This window comes from Falco punctatus, assembly GCF_963210335.1.
Source record: "Falco punctatus genome assembly, chromosome: 1".
NCBI classification, from domain to species: domain Eukaryota; kingdom Metazoa; phylum Chordata; class Aves; order Falconiformes; family Falconidae; genus Falco; species Falco punctatus.
Window position 1 is genome coordinate 106,723,871 of NC_137580.1, and position 20,147 is coordinate 106,744,017.

The 20,147-nt window shown below is 44.0% G+C and overlaps 1 protein-coding gene across 1 annotated transcript; it reads left to right on the plus strand.

The window, feature by feature from the left end:
* The first annotated feature begins 1,900 nt into the window (after positions 1 to 1,900).
* TMEM248 (transmembrane protein 248) lies at positions 1,901 to 19,824 on the plus strand. The gene is made up of 7 exons (XM_080374119.1): positions 1,901 to 2,144; positions 12,189 to 12,363; positions 13,045 to 13,330; positions 14,581 to 14,731; positions 15,479 to 15,662; positions 16,135 to 16,278; positions 17,053 to 19,824. The coding sequence occupies exons 2-7, from the start codon at positions 12,205 to 12,207 to the stop codon at positions 17,071 to 17,073; spliced, it is 945 nt and encodes a 314-aa protein (XP_080230245.1). The 5' UTR covers positions 1,901 to 2,144; positions 12,189 to 12,204; the 3' UTR covers positions 17,074 to 19,824.
* The last annotated feature ends 323 nt before the right edge of the window (positions 19,825 to 20,147 follow it).

Genomic DNA, 20,147 nt, shown 5'->3' on the forward strand with positions numbered 1-20,147 from the left:
GGAGCTTGCGTTCCAGTGTTTGAGTAACTATGCTCATTAAGACCTGGTCAGTATTTTATTAAGTGAATGACCTGTCTGTAGGTAAAACAGGTAAATACTTCTCTCTTGCTTAAAAGTGAGGTAGTTCAGTTGTCCTAGTAATAACTGCAGAATATCTTTCCAGATACTCTGGAAAGTTATTAATTATTTAAATTTTTAAAAAATTCAGAGTGGCCAGGCCATCACACACAGGGCGCTGTGAGGTGCTGCTTGCTGAGCGAGCCAGGACGATGCTGCGTCAGTTCTGGGCTCGATGAACCCTTGAGCAAGCAGTACCAGAGGGTTGGTACTGCTCCCACAGGAGCAGTATGAAATGGTACCTATGAACAAGTTACTTGTGAACCAAAGAATTTAATTGCAATACTTTCTTAAAAGTAAATTGGAATACAGGCGGCTGTGCAAGTATCAAGATTACTTGTTTTTTTCAGCAGCCCACTACTAGCTCAGTATTAATGAAAATGAAGACTGTGGCTCATTACTAGGAATTGGAACTTACATTATAAACTACTTCTTTGCATGTGTATTCACTGTTTATTTTGCTGTAGTAAAGAAGATATTTGACAGGAGGTGTTGGTTAATTAAACTGTATGTCTTGGGTTTCACATAACTGAAATAGAAAATTATATTGATCCTTCTGCCCAGTTACCAACATTTACAAATTCTCTAGCGCGTATTCTGTTGTGGCTGGGTGTCTCGCGCTGAAGGTGAGGAGGCACAGATAGATGCTGATGCATATAGCCAGTGCTCTTTAACAGGAGTTTTTTTAAAAAAAAAAGGGGGGGGGGGGGGTGTGAAGGGGTTTGGAGGGAGAGCAGCAGTGTTCCATCGGATAAAGAGTTGAACGTTGGAAGCTCACGTACGTGCTGCAGCGTCAAAGGGTTTGATAGTGCACGTGGGTATCCCGGAGGAGATTAACGTGCCGTTTGCCTTTATCTACAGCCACCCTCCCTTTGTCAAAGATGTGTGCAGGACTAGTGTATACGATTTTTAAAAAAAATAAATAATCGGCTCGGAGGCTTGCCAAATGTGCGCTGGCAGCGCTACCTCCTGCCTCCCAAAAGCCTCAGCCCAGAAGAGTTGTTAAGGAAGAGTAATTCCCTACAGTCCTTGGACTGCCTCGGAGGCAGGGTCACTTCTCACCTTTCTGATCTTCGGGAAAATGCTGTAGTTTCACCTTTCCAAGGTAACGCAGCTTGTCAGGACCCCCCACCCCCCAGCTTGTCAGACACCCCCCACACCCCCCAGCTTGTCCAGCCGCTGCTGCGGGAGCCGGGGGGGCCCTGGCTGCCAGCCGGGGGGGCCGCAGCGGCCCTTGCCCTGAGCACCGGCGCTGCGGGGGGGTAACTGGCCAGAGCAGCCGGGGGGGCTGCTCCCCTGCCCCGCAGCACGGCGCTGCCCCGTCCCGCAGAGCCGGGCGCTGCCTCCCCCCCTCCCCGTGCACCGGCGTGGCTGGGCTCGGTGCGGTGCGGTCCCGGTGCGGGGCTGGCTCCTCGCCACCACCGCTCCAGCCCAGCCGTTCCGCCGGGCTGCGCCGTGACCCCGCGGGGGCAGGGTTCCATCCTGAGCCCCGGCAGGTGCTGGGCGCCTCTAACCACCGGGAGCGGCGGGGGAGTGCGGGCGGGGGGCGCGGAGCGGGGGCTCGGCCGGGGCCGTACCCCCCTCCCCGCCCCGGGCAGGGCAGCGGGGAGCCGGCGGGGCCGAGCGCTGAGCCCGGTGCGGCAGCGGGCGGAGCGCGGTCGGCGGTGCCGCCCCGGGCCGGGGGTGCCGGGGAGCCGCGGGGCCCCGCCCGCCGCCGGGCTCCTCCCGCGCGCTGCCGGCGCCGCTGCAGCTTGTCCCCCCCGCGCCACCGTCCGCGCGGCCGGCCGGGGTCAGGGGTCACGGCTGCGTCCCCGGAAGCGGCGGGAGGAGGCGGGTGTCCGGGCGGCGGCGCCGGCAGTGGCCTCCCCCCCTCCCCCGCCCCGGTCCGGCTCCCTCCCCGTAGCCCCCGCCAGGGCAGGAGGATGGTGCAGAGCCCGCCCGCACGGCAGCCCCGCCGCCTCTGAGCCCGCCGCTGCCGCCGGGCCTGGACCCGCCCGGCCCGGGGGCCTCTTCCCCTCGGGGCGCCGGTAAGGAGGGGACGGGGCGGCGCGGGCTGAGGGGGGGCCGGTCCATCCCCCCGCGGTGGGCCCGGGCGCGGCGGCTCGGGGGTCGCCTACGTGCTGCTGGGCCCGGGGGGGTCCTGCCGGCCTGCGGGCCTCGGCGCGGGGCCCGGCGCTGGGCCGCTCCGTGTCGGCGGGGGGGGGGGCACGGCGGGGCGCTGTGCGGGTGGCTGGGGGCCGCACCTGCCGGGCCGGGCGGTCAGGGGGAGCCTGGGCCGCACCGATCCGTTTTAACCTCAGTTTTACTTCTCTTCCCGACTTTACGTTTTGGTTTAATAAGGGGGTGGGCTTGGGGTGGTGGCGTCGTATCGGGGAAAAGCAGTAAGAACAAGTAATTCTGGTAGTACTAAAAATATATCCCTTTCAAAACAGCTCCAGAATAGCGATCCCTCGGGTGGTGTTTTACTGCTTGCTCCATTACCCACGTTTTATTCGCCTCTACTTTCTGGATTTCACTCTAAAGGTGTCACCATATTTTTAAGGATAAAATTTCTGGTGCATCATGCCTAGAACATGGCTGCTAGATACCTACCGTGCAATCCGAACCGTGTATCGTAATTGCAGATCCGGACACTGGGAAACATTTCAGCCTGACAAGGGAAAAAGCAGATTACAGCACAGCTCCCCCCACCCCCCCCCCCCCTTTCTCTTTGTTTGCTTTCGAAGAGGTGGTTGTCTCTGGGGAAATTTATTGGCATGATTAGCTCTGTCGGTGTAATTATATAGGTAAATTTGCCCTGTTAAAACAAACCTTGAGTCTAGGTAACGACTAATTAACGATTACTCTCCATATCCTTATCAAACTTCTGAGAAGTTTTGCAACTGGAAGTATGTCGCAGGATGAAAGCCTGTCGTGGCAGGGTCCATCTTTCATGATATTTCATTAACGTGTTTTTATAAATGGTTGAGTTACAGGAAATACATTCTGAGCCTTTTGCTTCGAGGTTGGATGTACAAAATGGTTCTAGGTTGGTCTACTGCCACTTCCATCTCCCTTCCCTCCCTCTGGTCTCCGGGAATGGCTACAATCCAGTTCCTGGTCGGCAGGTGTCCGCAGGGCAGGGGATAACTTTTGTAGGCAGGCTGAGCAGAGATAATTAATATTGAATTGTGCCTGCAAGCCGGAACGCTCTCTGACCCCAGAGTTAGTCCCATCAGAGCGGATTAAGACCTTAGTAGCTTTGTTACCTCCCGTGATTCGAGGAGTGGTTCAAGGCCGGTGGAATGTGATTCTTCTTTCCGATGTGAAAGGCAAGAACTTGAAATGCCGCCTAATAATGCAAAATAAACACTGTGCTCTGTCAGGGGGGCAGAGCATCCGAGGGCATGAACAAACAGACCTCGGCGGCCTTTGTGTGAGCTGGATGCATCCGGCAAGAGACGGGAGGCTGGTACGTCCATCATCCCTGGCTGGGCGACGTACCACAGGGGTGCGACTCCCTCCTGAAACCCTCACGGACACTCTTCCTGCAGGTCTGTTAGCTGGGATCACCCCTTTTTTTTTTTTTTTTTAATTTAATTAAATAGCATAACATTTTTTTTTGTAGGAATGGAACTGTTGTAATCAAATAAGCCCTAAACCAAGTATTAACAAAACTCCTCGGGGGCAGAATTTTGTTGCTTTTCCCAGGTCTCCCCTTGCCGAAAGCATGCTGGTGTTGGGAGCTTCATTTTTTTAAGAAGACCATTCCAACCTGTGAATTAAGCTGGTACTCAGAACTCCTGGCGTTTGTTTTGGAAGAAAACTTGTGTGTGGCCTGGCATGTTGGATTTTTTTAATTACCTGTCTGTAAAACGGGGATTGTACTTACCTGTGTCAGTTTGGGCTAAACAAATTAAAGTCCTGGCATTTTTTGACCAGTAAGGGTGAAGTACACAGACACGTGCAGTATTACTGCCATATCCTTGATATTTCAGCTGTTGCCTAAATCTCTTATTTCGGTCATTTTTGCTGCTGTTTGTATTTTCTTCTTCAATAGTGGCCGCTGGCTCTTTTCCTACTTCTCTTACACAGCCAGCGTTACCTTCTTTCTATTTCCAGAACTCTTATTTTGCCATTTCCACTAAAGCTGCCATTTCCTCAACTTGTCAGTCATTTTCTGCTTGTAATTCAAGCTGTGTATCTGTCTGTGTCTCTGTCTCCTTACAGTTCTCATTATAAACAGTCTGAAGAGCCTTTTTCTGGCATTTTTCTGTACTTACGCTGCTGAATTCTGTACTGCACTCCTGCATGGGTAGCGTTAATGAAGTCAACGATTAACCCCCTTAAACTGGTCACTAAACCAGTTTCTGGTTATTAAACTGTTTCACTTTTCATACTTACTGAGCAAAGCCCTTCCGTGAACTGCATTTGTTTGGCGATTTTCAGCACGATATATGCAGGATTTGATTTCTCATGGAACTTTCAACAGATCCTATAAAACAGAATCGTTCTGCTTTTGCCTTCCTCTCCCAGGTTCTCGTGCTAAGCAGCAGTAACCAGAACAGCATTTTTTAATACAACCTCAAAGTCCTTGAGTCTAATATCATATGTTTTATTTTAGTCTGTATGATTTAGATTATGATAAGTCATGTTGTAAGTCATGACTTTGACTTGCAAAAGTTGGAAGGTTCTAAAAATGCCCAAGCCAGAACTCTTGTATATGAAAGTGTGCTCTTTCCCATGGCAGGGCTCCCTTGGCAAACGGTGTTGCCTTTTTAAAGTTTGGCAGCAAAATGTCTATTTTCAACCAGCGGTTAAGTTTACTTTTATTTTACAGCTGGTTATATTTTTAAATCATGTTTTTCACTTTCAACAAAAGTCAGAATTTGGGGTTCATTGAACCAGGGAAAAAAAGCTTTCCTCCCATCATTTGTATTTCCTGGCTTAGAACTTTTCTACCCTTTTCTGGTGGTTCTCTCTCTTTTTTTTTTTTTTTTTTTTTTTTAACTCAGCATTTGAAAAAGGTATTTGGAACTTGTTTGCATTTGTCTGGTTCTGCATACATTTTTCTTTTTAAGTGGTAAATTAAAATCAACTTTGCTGTCCCAGGAGCATCAGCTGACACACTGTGCTGGTGTTTGTGTTAAATCCAGCACAGGCATTTTGAACTACAACATGTGTTTGTTGGAAGGGGCAGTTAAGTATCTGGAGATGTTGCATACACAGATTGAATAATGTTTGATCCACGTATTTTACCTTTTATTTTTAAACTCGTTTCCTTTTTATTGTAAGTTTTCTTTTTTATATGAGAATCATAGTCAGGAACTTTGGTGTTTGAAATTCAGTATCAATTTGATCCTTAAAATTTTCTGTAACTCTGAACAAATTACTTCCCTTCCTTAGCTTTGTTTTATGGGTAGAACTGAAATGTTTGCTGTTTATGTAGCTCTTGGGGATGTTGAAATGCTTAATTACGCTTTGAAAAGTGTTTTGAGAGGTGAAAAGAAACATTTCTTGCAATTATGAAGTGTTTTGCCTCATTCTGTTGTTCCAAGTCTGTGGGCTCTCAGGCTTTTGTTAATAATCTGCCTCCGGACTGACTCTGTTATCAGAATTAACACGAAGAATCTCCTTTTCAACAGGTGGTGATGTCGCTCTCCTCCTGTGCTGCCCAGCGTCTTCTGACTGTGCTCTTTGTATGTGCAAAGAGCCAGGCCATTTTTTCCTGTCATGCTTTTTGCTTCCAGGCACTAGGAGAATGTGGTTTCTATTTAATCAGTAAACGTATTTATAGGATAAAATAGCTGAGAAGACTGTGATGAGCCACTGACTGGTTTGAGCCGATTCACTGTTCTCTCTCACTTGGGTGCCTTCTCCTGGAGCAGTCTTGGGGGAATCGGGGTGTTTGTGCACAGCGGGTTGCTGAGCTTCTGCTTATATTTGGTTGCAGTGGACTGAAAGATCTCGGGTGATGTTTTCATCAGCTTTCTTCCTCTGCATGTCCTGATTGCTTTTCTTCCTCTACTTTGTGAAGGAGACTGATGGCATTTACTATGAGTCTGTTTACTTTATTTTTTTAACACTGAAGGACAGGAGAAGGGGGAAGAGGATCAGCTGGACAGAAAAAGTGCTCTACTCTGGAGGATTGCCCTCCCTTCATTCCTCCGGGAGTTAGCCCTGCCTGCCCTTCTGCTGCTGTTTTAGGTTTTAGGCTGTACAATTTCATCCCACAGGGTCTTGATACACTTCCTAGAAAGATTAACTGAAACAGCTGCAGATACTGGCACCTCTTTTTTTTTTTTCCCCACAGATATTGGTATGGTAAAGTAAGTCTTCCTATCAGATTAGTGGGAAACCGCTCTTTTTCCTCCCAACTGCATGTCTTATGATAAAAATACTATGTAAAAAATCTAGATTAGCCTTCCCCAATTCCTGGAAGAAACTGACTGTAAAAGTTCTAGATAGTTTATGTAGTAGAAATTAGTAGTTTGTTTCAGAGCATAAAAAGGCAGACTTCTGGTAAGTTTAGAAGCTTCTGTTTAATTTTAATTTGTATTCTGTTTCCTTTCCCTTAAAAAAAGGAGGGGATAATAATTGCTGCTGCTTTGAGAGCCAGCAGGGGTTTTATTTTCAGTTGTAAGTTCAGCTGAGGTTACTTTTGCTAGTACTGTTAGGTAGGCTAGTGATGTTAGGTTAGAGATCCAGGCGCTCTTATTAATTAGTATTTATAAAGCTTTGACAGACCATTTAGAACAGGTCCAGCCTGGCCTTGAACAATTCCAGGGATGGGGTATCCACAGCTGCTCTGAGCAACCTGTGCCAGTGCCTCACCACCGTCACAGTAAAGAATTTCTTTCTAATATCAAATTTAAATCTGCCCTCTGTCAGTTTAAAGCCATCGCTCCTTGTCCTGTCGCTAAAGCCCCTCATAAGAAGCCCCTCCCCAGCTTTCTTGTTGGCCCCTTTAGGTACTGGGAGGCTGCTCTAAGGTCTCCCTGGAGCCTTCTCCGGGCTGACCTGTCTCAGCCTGTCTTCCCAGGAGAGGTGCTCCAGCCCTCCGAGCATCTTTGTGGCCTCCTCTGGACCCACTCCAAGAGGTCCATGCCCTTTTTGTGTTGGGGGCCCCAGAGCTGAACGCAGGGCAGCAGGGAGGGTCTCACCAGAGCAGAGCAGAGGGGGACAATCCCCTCCCTTGCCCTGCTGGTCACGCTGCTGGTGACGCAGCCCAGGGCACAGCTGGCTTGCTGGGCTGCAGGTGCACATTGCTGGGCCATGTTGAGCTTCTCATCAACCAACACCCCCAAGTCTTCCTCCTGCGGGCTGCTCTCGGTCCATTCTCCACCCAGCCTGTAGTTGTGCTTGGGGCTGCCCCAACCCAGGTGCAAGACCTTGCCCTTGGCCTTGCTGAACTTCGTGAGGTTCACAGGGACCCACCTCTCCAGCCTGTCCCAGTCCCTCTGGGTGGCATCCCTTCCCTCCAGCGTGCTGACCACACCAGCCTGGTCTCGTCGGCAAACTTGCTGAGGGTGTGCGCAATCCCACTGTTGATGTTGCCAACAAAGACGTTAAGCAGCGCTGGTCCCGATGCTGACCCCAGCTTCACAGCTAACACAACTCCAATATATTTTGCTTTACTGTTTTAGTGATTTAGGGGTTAGACATCAAGTTCGGTTTGAAGAGAAGAAAACCAAACTGAAGTTATTTTTGGTACCTGCTACTGTTTACTGTTCTTAAATGACAGGCACTTTCGTTTGGGATCCACACAGTTTCTTTGTTCGCGTGTTATTTATGGATGGTTTGCTAGGAGGATCACAGCTCAGTTGGTTTGTGTTTATGAGTGGTTTTCTGGCACACAACATTATTTTCATTAAAGTAGTTAACCCTGATGTGACCCATTTCCTAACCCCCATTGTATACTAGTAGTGGGGCATCTTTGAAAACATAATTGATTTATAAATAAACTGAACAGTGAAGATTAAAAGCGCTGTTATGTGCAGTAAGAGGTTCAGGCTTAGAAAACATGCGAGGTCTTCATGGAGTGCAATTGGGATGGGTTAGTGCTGGCCTGCTGCCCTTCTCCTCCACTCAGTTGTCCTCCTTAAGATAGTTCAGTGGTGGTTTTTCATTATTTAAACCCCTCCCAATATTTTTCTCCTCTAAACTGACTATCTTACATGCACAGCAAGAAGGGGAAACACTTGTAAGGAAAATCACATGATTTTAAGCTTTCTAGTGGAAAGATGGTAGCTGACATTATGGCAAGATATGTAAAAGTTGTCAGAAGCTTACTCTGGTATTTGTAAAATTCATGTTTTGGTTTTTTTTTTTTTTTTTCCTTTTGGCAGCTGAATTTTACTTTGAATACCTGCTTCAAAACGCCATGCTTTTTTTGTTGTTGTTGTTTGGTTTGGTTTTTTAATTGTTAGGAGTTCAATTCCTTTGATTCAGCCCCAAAATGGGAATTTAATACTTCTTCTGTGATTCATTTAATTGACTTACTGGTCTTTACAACAGACTTCAAGATTTTCTTTATTTATAATTTATTCTTGAAAAACTCATAGGTCTATTTCTGAAGGTACCTCTTCTATATTCTTTCATATACAAATAAGGAGGCATTTAAAATATTACTTCTTGGAGGTTGCTGTGTATGCTCTTGAACTGTACTGGAGGAAGACTCCCAAAACTGTAGATTAAGTGACTATTTCCTTGCTTTTTTAGACAGCTACCTAATTCCGCGTCTGCCTGGGACTATTATTAACTATTGTGTATTTCCATCCTTCACCATTTTTATCTTTTGAACTATATAACAGAATTTCCAGGGTTTGTAGGGCCTGATTTAAGAGCACGCTATGTCTCCAGTGCTTGTGGAGTGTTTCCCGATGAGTACTGTCAGCTGTACCTCTGCCTGAGCGTGGCATTTGGGTTTGATGTGTACACCTCAATACCGAGCAATTACTTTGGAGCTGGTGGCCAATGTTCCAGGCTGGCAGTTTTCATTCTTCCCGTTGCGCTTGAGCTACTTGCTAGGCTGACTGTGGAGATTTTTATTGCACAAGTATTAAAAGGCTTAGCCGGAGCAGAGGGAGGCAGGCAGCAGTTATTAGAGCCGCTTTCTAAATTATTTATTTAGCTAAAAAGTGAAATCTGATCTCGCTTGCCTGACCTGCCAGGAGGGAATAGCATTTGGTTTCTTTTTTTGACTTGGCGAAAAAGAAAGAAAAGTTTAAATTCTTTTCTTTCAGTTGTTCACTTATGCTGAGGAGGCTGTTAGTTACAAGCGGAGCTGGCTGAAGAAGGGATTTGTGTTGTGTTTCTGACCGGTCCCAACAGAAAGGAGGCGTCTTAAAGGTGTGGACAGTTACTGAGCCCCTAAAATCTAGCGGGAATATGGTTACGTGCCCTGATCCGTTTCACGAGTTCTTTGATAATTAGTGTTATTTAAGCACTTCATTTCGTTACAAAATCAGTAGTTCTTTAGGCAGCGGTGTGGAAACAGTCTTCGTTCTGGCTTGCGCTGTGTCCAATTGCTGTTTTCATGTCAGCTCTCATACTGAAATCCACAGTTGTTCCCTTTTCTCTCACAAATGCTCAAAATGTATATTAGGCTTCGGAAACGGCAGCTTAAAGCATTTTCTAATTGCTTTCAAAGCTGCTGAGTTATGGGAGCATATTAAGCGACCGGCGCTTAAAAGCTGGTGATCTCTTACATAAAAATATTAGCCCAAATATTTTTATATGTCTGCTTTTCAGCACATCCAGTTTTATGGCTGATTTTAGACCCTGTGGTAAACAAGCATGCTAATGGAGCTGTTGGAAGCCCCTTTAAAAAGGAATCACAGTGCTGTGGATGCTGTGGGTGACATTCAGCTTTGATTAAATGCTGTAATAAAGCCCTGCGTCTGCGGTGTTATTTTCAAAAGGAAATTCAGAAGGGAACACTGAATACAACTCTGCTTTTGGTTTATCTTTTGATCTTTTTCCATCTCAACATGTGTCTCCAATGTTTCTAGATGGAGCGTTTGGGATTTTTAACTAGGGCTCATTTAAGAAATTTGCTGCCAGTGGCAAGATAGGAGGCAGAACGTACAGAAGCGCGGCTCGTACCCAGCATGATCCTTTCCAACACCAGCTCTCCCTTTCTCTCTCACTCCTGCCTTCTTCTGACAGCTTCGCTGGCCTGTTTGGCCGTAGCACAGCTGGTCTTGGACGCAGGTACAAGTTCTGGTAAGGTGCACATTTATCATGACTTTTTTTTTCCCTCTCTTCTTTTTTTTTTTTATTTTCCTCTCTTCTTCTCTCCACCCTTTCTCTGCACTGCTCTTTTCGCTCTCGGACACATTCAGTATTTCTGTAAAGAGATGTTTGCAGCACCCAGTTGTTCTTGCAGATCAAAAAAGTTGCAGGCTTTCCTGTTTTTTGCAGAGTGGATAAAAACGGGTTGATGGTCCAAAATAGTAAACCCGGGATGTGATCTTGTGCTCTGTAGTGAGCACTGTTTCAGCACATTTCACTGAGGAGAGCAAGTAGGTGTGTGTGGAGGAGACGGGGATAGTCAACATGCACAACTTGGTGCTGTGCTGTTGCCGCAGACCTCGGGTCTCTTCTCCGTGAGTTGAATTTTCCCCTCTCTGGGGCACTTTTGCAGGTTTTGTCAATATTCCTTCCATTAAGTATAATAGAAGCATTTCTGCCAGTAAAGTCTCGAGTATACACAAGGAAGCTGTGATCGTTGTACGTTGTGGGATCTGAAAAAGACTGTCTGAAAGCTTGTTCTCTCCCTTTCTCCTGCTTTCTTTTACAGCAAAAGATCAAATCAAAGATCACTCTCTCCCTTGCCCTCTCTCTGGAGACCTGTCCCCCTCTCATCCTCAGACTTTACACTCGCTGCTGTCTACATCTGGCTTGTAAATGACGCAGGCTTCTAATAAGAGTCAAAGAGAATCACCCAGACCTGCAGGGAGCAGAGTCCCTGCCTTAATTAAATGTTATCAGATCTGTATGCATGCTCACGCGTTAACCATTGCAGTGCTGAATTCTTTAGATGCTAGTTCTGAACATTTGCCTTTTCCTATGAATTTTGGGGATAAGCAACACGTTGTTGGGAACAGTTACTGCCTTTCTCGTTCAGTTGGGGTTAAAAGCCTTTTCAGCCAGGATTTGAGGTAAGACAAAGATAAGACGTTTGCTCAGAGGTTTGCTCGAAGCTCTTCTTTGCAGAGCTGCTGAAGCAGGTGCTGCAGAGCTGCCCTTTAACACTGGGCTGTTGACTTTTCGTTGTGAGTAGAGATGGGGAAGCTGATACAGTCAACTTAGTTTGGGTCTTTCTGCTCTGCACAAGAAAAGAAGATTCAAAAGGGGAATCGGACAAGAGATTATATTTTGGACAAAAATTACAGATAGAGTACATTTCTTCAGCATGGGTAAGGCCCTCTCTTTGTTTACAGAGTCTAGCAAAAGTTCTCTAGATCCTGCAAGAAGCAAATAAAGGAAGGAGGCTTCCAGCCTCCACCCTAATGCAGTTGTGAGGTGTTTCTGACCACAGGATTCTTGATGCAGAAGCCTAATTGACGTAGACAGCTTCTCAGGTCCCATTTTGAAGGTAGAGGCATTTGGGGCTAGGAAAGGGGTAAAGGGGAACTTTAAGGCTTCAGCCACAGTTTTTAAAGTTTGTGCAAAGATGTGCAAAGTTTGATCCATGGGCTGCCTTACAGCTCCGTCTGCACTAAATATTACTGGAATTAAAGTGTAGCAGCATATATCCTGCCTAGGTGTGTGGGGAATGAAAAGAACTGTTTTTATTGCTTATCAGTGATACTTGGCTGTGCTAGAAGTTGTCCTCGTTTCTTAAAATCTGTTCCCAGGTGGCAATTTCAGGCGCTGAGAAGGTGATGTCGAGCATGTTTTGATTTGTGCTTTCGAAGGCATACTGAGTCTGATGGCAAAGGAAAGTACAAAGTCATAAAACTGAATCTCCTTTTACTATAGGATTCCATTTTTCTTTGTCAAGTGTTTGTCTTAGGTGATCTACCAGCCCCCACCCTGTAATACACACAGCCCAGTCACTCTGTTGTAATGTTCTTTGTTTTCAGGCGAACAATCAGAATAATGTTCAACATAAACCTGTTGGAGAACCTGAAGGTTTACATCAGCAGTCGACCACCGCTTGTGGTCTTTATGATCAGTGTAAGCGCTATGGCAATAGCTTTTCTGACACTGGGTTATTTCTTCAAAATCAAGGAGATCAAGTCACCGGAAATGACAGAGGTAGGTACAAAAAGTTCCTGAGCTGAACAGTGGGAATACTAATTTGAAAAACATGCCCAAAGCTCATGAGTTGTTTGTTCCCCCCGCCCCCTGATAACCCTCTCGTGGGAGTGTGTGGTGTCTTATGGGAGTTGTCTTCATTTATACTTGCCTCTAATTTCACAAGGAAAGAGGCTATTGGGCTGAATGTTTGAATAGCCTTGTTTTATTTCGAGGATGAGGCTAAATCATCTGACATTGATCTTCCCTGCTATGCCTAGAGGCGTTTCTTTTTCTTGATCTGTTGTGTCAGCTAGCTTGTTTGTGAAACTTCTTCTCTAGTAGTACTGTCCTGTAATGAGGGAGACCTTGCTAGAAACTGCTCATCCCGCGAGCGTGGTGAAAACAGAGCAAGTTACTAGGTTTTTTTGCAGTTTAAAGGAGGATGTTCTGCTGCTGCGCTGGGCAGCAGTCAGGCGGGGGCTGGGATTGAACGCATCTAACTTCTTTAAACAGCTTGCCCCATTGTCGAGATAGCCATGGTGGTATTTGGGCTTGCTTTGTGAGCGATGTCTTAAATGTTAAATGGCTCGGAACTGGGGGCAGGATGGTACACATCAAGGGCTGTGCCGCCCTGCCGGGAGACGGGGCAGCCAACGGGGAACTTGCTAATCCGGTTGAAATCTTCGTGTTTGTTTTAAGGACTGGAATACTTTCCTCCTGAGGTTTAATGATTTGGACTTCTGTATATCTGAGAACGAAACCTTAAAGCATCTCATCAATGATACCACAACTCCGGAAAGTACCGTGACGAGCGGGCAGGCGAGATCTTCTACGCAGTCTCCACAGACTCTTGAGGACTCTGGTCCGATAAACATCTCTGTTACGGTCACGTTGACGCTGGACCCGCTCAGACCGTTTGGCGGATATTCTCGCAACGTCACACATCTAAGTTCCACAATCTTTGGACACCAAATTGGACTGTCAGGTATGCAAAGCTTGACCTTTATAAATTAGAATGGTAATTCTATAATCAAATAAAAATTCTCCAGCTTATTATTGGTGGGATATATCTTTTGTTTAGAACATAGATGTGTTTCCAGATTTGTTGTGAGTGTACTCCTATATAGAGCCCTTCACTCGTTGGCAGAAAAAGCTTTTCCCTGCATGCAGAATGGAAAAGAACCTGCAGGTTTGCCACAATTAGGCTTTGCAGTTTTAAATGATTAACCTAATGACTGGAAGGTCATTTTTAAGCCAACAAAATTCCAAGCAGCAAAAGCTTCTGCGGTGACTATCTTCACTTCCATCTTGATACATCTTCAATTCCTCAACTCGCGTTTTAAAGGCATTAATGTATATACATTAGAGATCAAGTAGCACGTTGTCTAAAAAAAATAGCTTATATAAAATGCATAAGTGAATAAGCTTTAATATCGAAAACAGCAACAAAAAAGATGGTTACAGTTTCTGTGGTGTGAAGAGACTGATCTGCTGTGTGGCTGCCCTTCCAGTAAGTTTTGATAGGAGATTGTAGAAACTGATAATAGAACCTCATTGAATTTTAGCTTTTAGCCAGGGTTGCATTTTATTCTAATGCCTGAAGGTGCCTTGAACCTCAGAGACCTGTGAAGAGACATTTAACACAGCTCTAAATCTGTATTACTGTATTTTATGTTGTTGTTGTTTTGTTACTGCTTTAAGAGCTATCAAATGCAAGTTCCATTTCCAGTAGCCTGGATTTATTTCCAGTGTGAATATGTCCACATGGAGTTAATGTACATTACTTGATCTGCAGTTCAATGTCTGCTGGCACCTTTTTGTCTACAAGAATATCTCCTATTTGAAAAGTAAGCACCAGAAAAAGCAAATGGGGAACAAAGTCTTTGGGAGGAGAAAGGCCAAAGATCTGTGATTTTACTTTCTAATAAAGTTCTCTGAACATGCATGAATTCACGTACAAGTAGTGAGTTTTTCATTTCTGAAAGGAGTGCAATGACCCCATTTCTTCTGGGGGCAGGACAGAGTAGAAAGACCAGCAGCTGGGGTTTTTGTAGTTTGATTTGTTTTGTTTTTTAACTTTCTTTTTGCTCTCTTTGATAGTGAAGATCCTGGATGACTTCAAAGGTCATGGTGGTGGTTGCTGCCTTAGTCATTTGCGTGTTGGCCTTAGCCTAGCAATCGTTGCTCAGATACTTTTGTGAACGAAAACAAGCTTTCCTTCTCTCTTTCTCAAAGGCAGAGAATCCCATGAGGAAATAAATATTACGTTCACCCTGCCGGCTGCCTGGAATTCAGATGACTGTGTTCTTCACGGCCACTGCGAACAGGTTGTGTTCACAACCTGCATGACGGTGACAGCAGCCAGCAATGTATTCCCTGTCACAGTGTAAGTGCATTTCAAACGCTCCTTTATAGACTGGTTACTGATTAATTCCTCACCCGGGTCTCTGAGGTTGTTACTTCCTGATGAACATCACCGTTGGCTGTGGAAATGATGTACCCACCTTCCTTTCCCCACAGTAAAAAACTTGTCTTGGGACTTTTGCTGTTGTTTAGCAACACTAGATTTTTTTCAGTGGGTATTTTGAACTATAGCCCCTGTGCTGCCTGTGATTTAAACTTCACTGGGAACAAAAGAATCCAGGAATATTTGAGCAAGATACCCTATAATTTAGTTTCACTACCTTGTGTGAGAGTTAAGGCTTGACACTAAGATTCTTGCCCTCTTCCCTGCCGAGATCAGCGTAAGCCGAGTGCTGCTTTGCTACCATACCCCAGCAGGTCCAGACCTCGCATCAAAACAGTTTCCCTTTGTTTTCTCTAGACTCCCTGACACTATTCAATACAACTTGGAGAGCCACCAGGTGGATTCACATGATTTAGGAAAACCGCTGGTTTTCTAATGAAGCTGTGGGATGTCGACTTACTGGAACAATGTGCAGTTAAATTCTGATCTTAGTATAGGAATCGCAGGGGGGGTTTAGACACTTTTGGTTAAGCTTTGGGTTTTGTTGTGGTTTTGGAAGGTCCAAACTAAAACCGTGTTTTACGCTGCCATTGAGAAGACTGAAGTTAGCTGTACTGAACATGGAGAATGGTAATTGGGGTGCTAATTGTTTCTGTTTTTCTGCAGTCAGCCACCACATTGTGTTCCTGAAACATACAGCAATGCTACACTTTGGTACAAGATCTTCACCACAGCAAGGGACTCTAATACAAAATATGCACAGGATTATAACCCCTTCTGGTGTTACAAAGGAGCAATCGGAAAAGTGTATCATGCTTTAAATCCCAAACTAACTGTTATAGTTCCAGATGTAAGTGCCGTGGTGGTTTTATATGTTATGTTGAATAAATGCTTAGCTCTGTTTTGATTGAATATGGTTCTGTTCATAAAATAGTCATGTTTGGTGCTGGTTGACTATGTAGTGCAAGGGCTGAGTTGGGTGTGCTTTACCCCTGGTGAGTGTGATGGGCTTCATGTGGTCACACGGGCACGTGTCCCGTGTGCCTCGCAGCTTTTCAGAACTACAATTTATATTTTGAAATCGTTTGACAAAAGACACTGCCCATATATAGGAAGAGATTTCTAGTACAGATTTTTAACACAAGGAACATTTTGACTCTTTGTGCCACAATTAGGAGTCACTTTCTTCACTACACCAGCTGCGTAAAGGGGAGAAAGTTGATTCATGAAGTAATTTCCATGTTGATATGATAATTATTGCTTTAATATAAAGTGCCAGCTATTGGTGCATTGTCAGTAAATGGTTTTAATTCTCTGTGCAGGACGATCGCTCTCTAATAAACCTGCACCTCATGCATACCAGTTACTTCCTTTTTGTGATGGTGATTACAATGTTCTGCTATGCAGTTATTAAAGGCAGACCAAGCAAACTGAGGCAAAGCAATACAGAATTCTGCTCTGAAAAGGTAAGTGTGTGATAACAAAATATTGACTCTGATAAGAAAACACAGTAAACCTCCTTTCTTACATAGTACAGACTGGTTTTTGTTATCTCTGGAGATATAGATTTAATTCCTTCTTAGACAGACATGGGTGTTTAATTGTGGAGAGTACAGACGAATGCTACAAAATATATATATGTGCTTTGTAGGTCCTCAGAGTTTATTTATCTCCTTCAGAAATGGATTATTGCAGTTCAGTACATGCTGTAGTGCAACTCCTCTGCTATAATTCTGATGTTGCTTACACCGTTTTGTATGAAGGATTGAATAGATGGCATTGAGTGGTTTTATTTGTCTTTTATCAGAACAAACTGAAAACTGTTTGAATAAAACATGATACGTAATTCTAATGGTGGTTAATCAGAATTAAATTAAACCCAATGACAAGGTATTGAAACGGTCACTATTCATACTGCATTGGAGACCTGCACTTTTTGAAGGATTAAATATCAATATATTTAATTGTGAAGGAGAAAGCTAATGGCAGCTTTTGATCTTAATGATATTTTGTAGTATAAGCTGGTTTTGGGGCGGGTTGTTTTTGGCTTTTTTAAATTGATTATGCTAAGTACAAAAAAGACCTTCAGACTTACTTTGATTTCCTTTCCAAGTTAGACTCTTCCAGGTTCTTTGAAAAGGCAAGGACAGATATGCCAGCTGCATGGAGATAAGTAATATCACTGTTACGGGATTAAGAATTTGACTTCTAATTAAATGTTTTCTTTTTCTTTTGTTTAGGTTGCTTTGTCAGAAGCATAATCCATTGTCTCCTTTTACCGAGAATGACTGAGAACCGTAATCATTGCCTGCTGAACCCAGAATGGGTCTTAACACTCTGTGAATACATTATCTTGCAATGTTGGTTTATTCCAACCAAAGACATTTCAAGTGCCTGTAATTGATTTGTACATATTTATAAAGGTATATTCAGAATAGGTCAGATGACGCACTTGTTCCGCATTGTAGTGCGGCCAGAAATTTTCAGTCTTTACCTGTGGACATAGCCGAATGTTTGTGTAGATATGTTTAGTGATATGGCTACATATAGTCAGAGCAAGATATTTTTGTCTAGCTGCATCTGGGCAGGTTAAGATGCCTTTGCAAGTGTCTCAAACAAACCAACAGATCTTTGTTTTTTGCCCAATGATATGTACAGTGTGTTTGAAACAGTATGCACCTTTGATATAATACTGCATTTCCAAAGCCACCAATCTACTACATGAATTAAATGTGTATTTGTGTGGCCTAATACTTTCTTCCATTTGCTCCTTGCTTGCCAGAAAAGATATCAACATTTTAGATTTTTTTTTTTAAAGAAATACATATTCACATTTTAATAGTGCTGTATTTAGGACAAACTTGTGCTTTTATTCATAGTAAAAAAAATTAAAAAGTGAAGTCCCATTTAAAAATATTTCTTGCTGAAGAGGACTGTTTGGTTTGTTGGGGTTTTTTTCCTGGTGTGGTTTGTTTTGTTTTGTTTTTTTTTTTTTAATTTTCATTTGGCTTGCTGAATGCCAGAGAACCAGTCAGCATAGAGACTATCTGGAAAGCTTTCCACTTGGCCTCCCATCCACAGCCCTCAAACCAGGATTGTGCGTCTCTGCTGCAGAGCAGCTTTCTGTAAACTTTTTTTTTTTTTCTAGAAAGTGAAACTTAATAAAAAGATGTATTGTATTAACAGTCTATTGGGGCTCCGCACAGCCTTGGGCAAGTGCAAATAATGAAAGGAAAAGAAATCCCATAGTCTGTTATAGAGCTTCACTTTGGGACTCTGCATCCATCTCTGAAGGGCAGCTGAAAATGACACTTTTATTAGCTTTGTCCCATTTCCATTTAATGCGGTCTACTCAGGGGAAAATGACAAGGATAAAACTAGGGCTGTTGTGATTAAGGTCAAAGAAACTACCCAGTAAAACACATACTGTTCTTGTTGTCCATTCTTAAATCGGAGCGTTTGTTCTGTGCGTTTCTCCCTTTCCCATTCTGGCTTTTGCTGTTTCTTTCTGGCTTCTTACTGAGTTAGCCTCCTTCATTTTCAGGAGTCAGGGTTTTCCTGCAGACGTTGCCACCACTGCTTTTAAAAATCTCACTGGTTGCCTTAATTGACCTTTCATCTTGTCTTTCAGCTTTCTTGCCAGGTAGTATAACTGTAGGTCTGCATACATCCACACAATGGTTTTTTTCCTGCTCTTCCTTTTGCTTTACCCTACACAAAAGAAGAAATACAAGTCAAAATCTCCCAATTTTGTCTCAATTATGCTGGCATAAGATTCCTACTTTATTACCTATAGACACTATTGAATGGTACCCTACCGGTTTGTAATGCATTAGACTTCAGTAAGTTCATAAGTCTTCAGAGTGTTTCAAGCAAAATAGTCACATTTTTCTTTGGAACATGTTTCCTTTATAGAATTTCAGTTATTTAAATGGTGTTAACTAACATGCGTTTTTCTCCAGGGATGTTAAGGCAAAGCTTTAGAGATGGCCTAGTTTGAATTCTAGGGATAAAACGAAGCTTCCAGTTTTCTCCTGATGCTGCTATGGGCTAATACTGCTCCACTGAGAAGAATCAGTAAAGTCAAAACAGGTAGATGGCTTCTCATGAAAACTGTCTGAGCTGTTCCTAATTCATGCATACCCAGCCCTCTGCGTTAATACTGACTTTAGGGTTGCCTGTGAGGGTGGCTTGATCTGGGGACCAAAGGCAGGAATAGGAAATGGGTTGGGGTGGTGTTGCATGGTCTGGAAATAGCTAGAAAACACCCAACATAACACAACTTCTTTAAAAAAAGTAAAGCCGAGTCCCTTCTGGTTTAAGCAAATTAAATATCAGTCCGAACTGGGATTTGGTCTGTTGGGCGGGTAAAGAAATATTTTTATCTGGTTTTGCTATTTGATAATAAAAGGAGCCTGCTTTGCAACTTACCACCCGCTGTATTGAAGTACCCAGAAATAAGAAGACTACGACCCACAAAGGCAAAAGGGAAAATGTTAAGAGTTGCATTTTTTGGCCTTAGTTTATCCCTTTGCACCCCTGTATTGCAGCAGAGAGGTAAGGGGGTCCATCGGGTTGCAGTGCTGTAATACTGAGGAGTACTGGATTGTTCCTAGGCGCAATGTACAAAAGTTAAATGCAGCCAAACAGAAGAGTAAAAACTTAATATTAAAGTTCAGATCATATTGATCTTTCCTTTTTTGTTTTCTTTTTCTTTTTAACTATGACTTGAATCAGTTTTGATTCTATTTGTACGTGTTTTCTTGTTCTTAGAAAGCTGCCATTTTCTGTTGCGTTTTTCTTTGGCATTACATAGAAAATCTGAGCCTTGGTTTTCGACCCTCTGCAGGTGATTGTAGGGTGAAGATGGCTTTTTTATTTTGTTCTTACATTTCACTTGTCTTGTTGCATGATGATTAATAGCTGATTTGGAAATGACATTTCTCTCCTAGATTAATTTTGTGTTTGTAAGATGTGCATATTGCTTTGCGGAATAAAACGAACGAAGTTTATTCTGTTGTCTTTATTTGTACTGCCCAGTTGCTGTGGAGATGTCATAAATCACCTGTGTTATAGGGACCATCGGAGGAAATTAGTGGTGTAAGTCCACAATAGATTGGAATTTCAAACCCTTTGCGTACCTGTGGTGCAGTGACCACTTTTTTCTTTGTATATTGCAGTGTAGTGAGTGTAGCTGGTGCCCGTCATGAGAAATGCAGAATTTTTGACCTAGACCCCTCTGTCCTGTTGCTGTTCCTTGAGGATGATCACTACTTCCACTGCTTCCTCACTACAAGTGCTGTGTAACTTCCTCAGCTGAACTGAGACCCGATGC

Excerpts from the sequence above, each read along its gene's own strand:
- TMEM248 (XM_080374119.1), top strand. The coding sequence starts at position 12,205 with ATGTTCAACATAAACCTGTTGGAGAACCTGAAGGTTTACATCAGCAGT. Across the intron at positions 12,364-13,044 it reads AGTCACCGGAAATGACAGAG|GACTGGAATACTTTCCTCCT; the intron begins GTAGGTACAAAA and ends GTTTGTTTTAAG. Across the intron at positions 15,663-16,134 it reads TAACTGTTATAGTTCCAGAT|GACGATCGCTCTCTAATAAA; the intron begins GTAAGTGCCGTG and ends TTCTCTGTGCAG.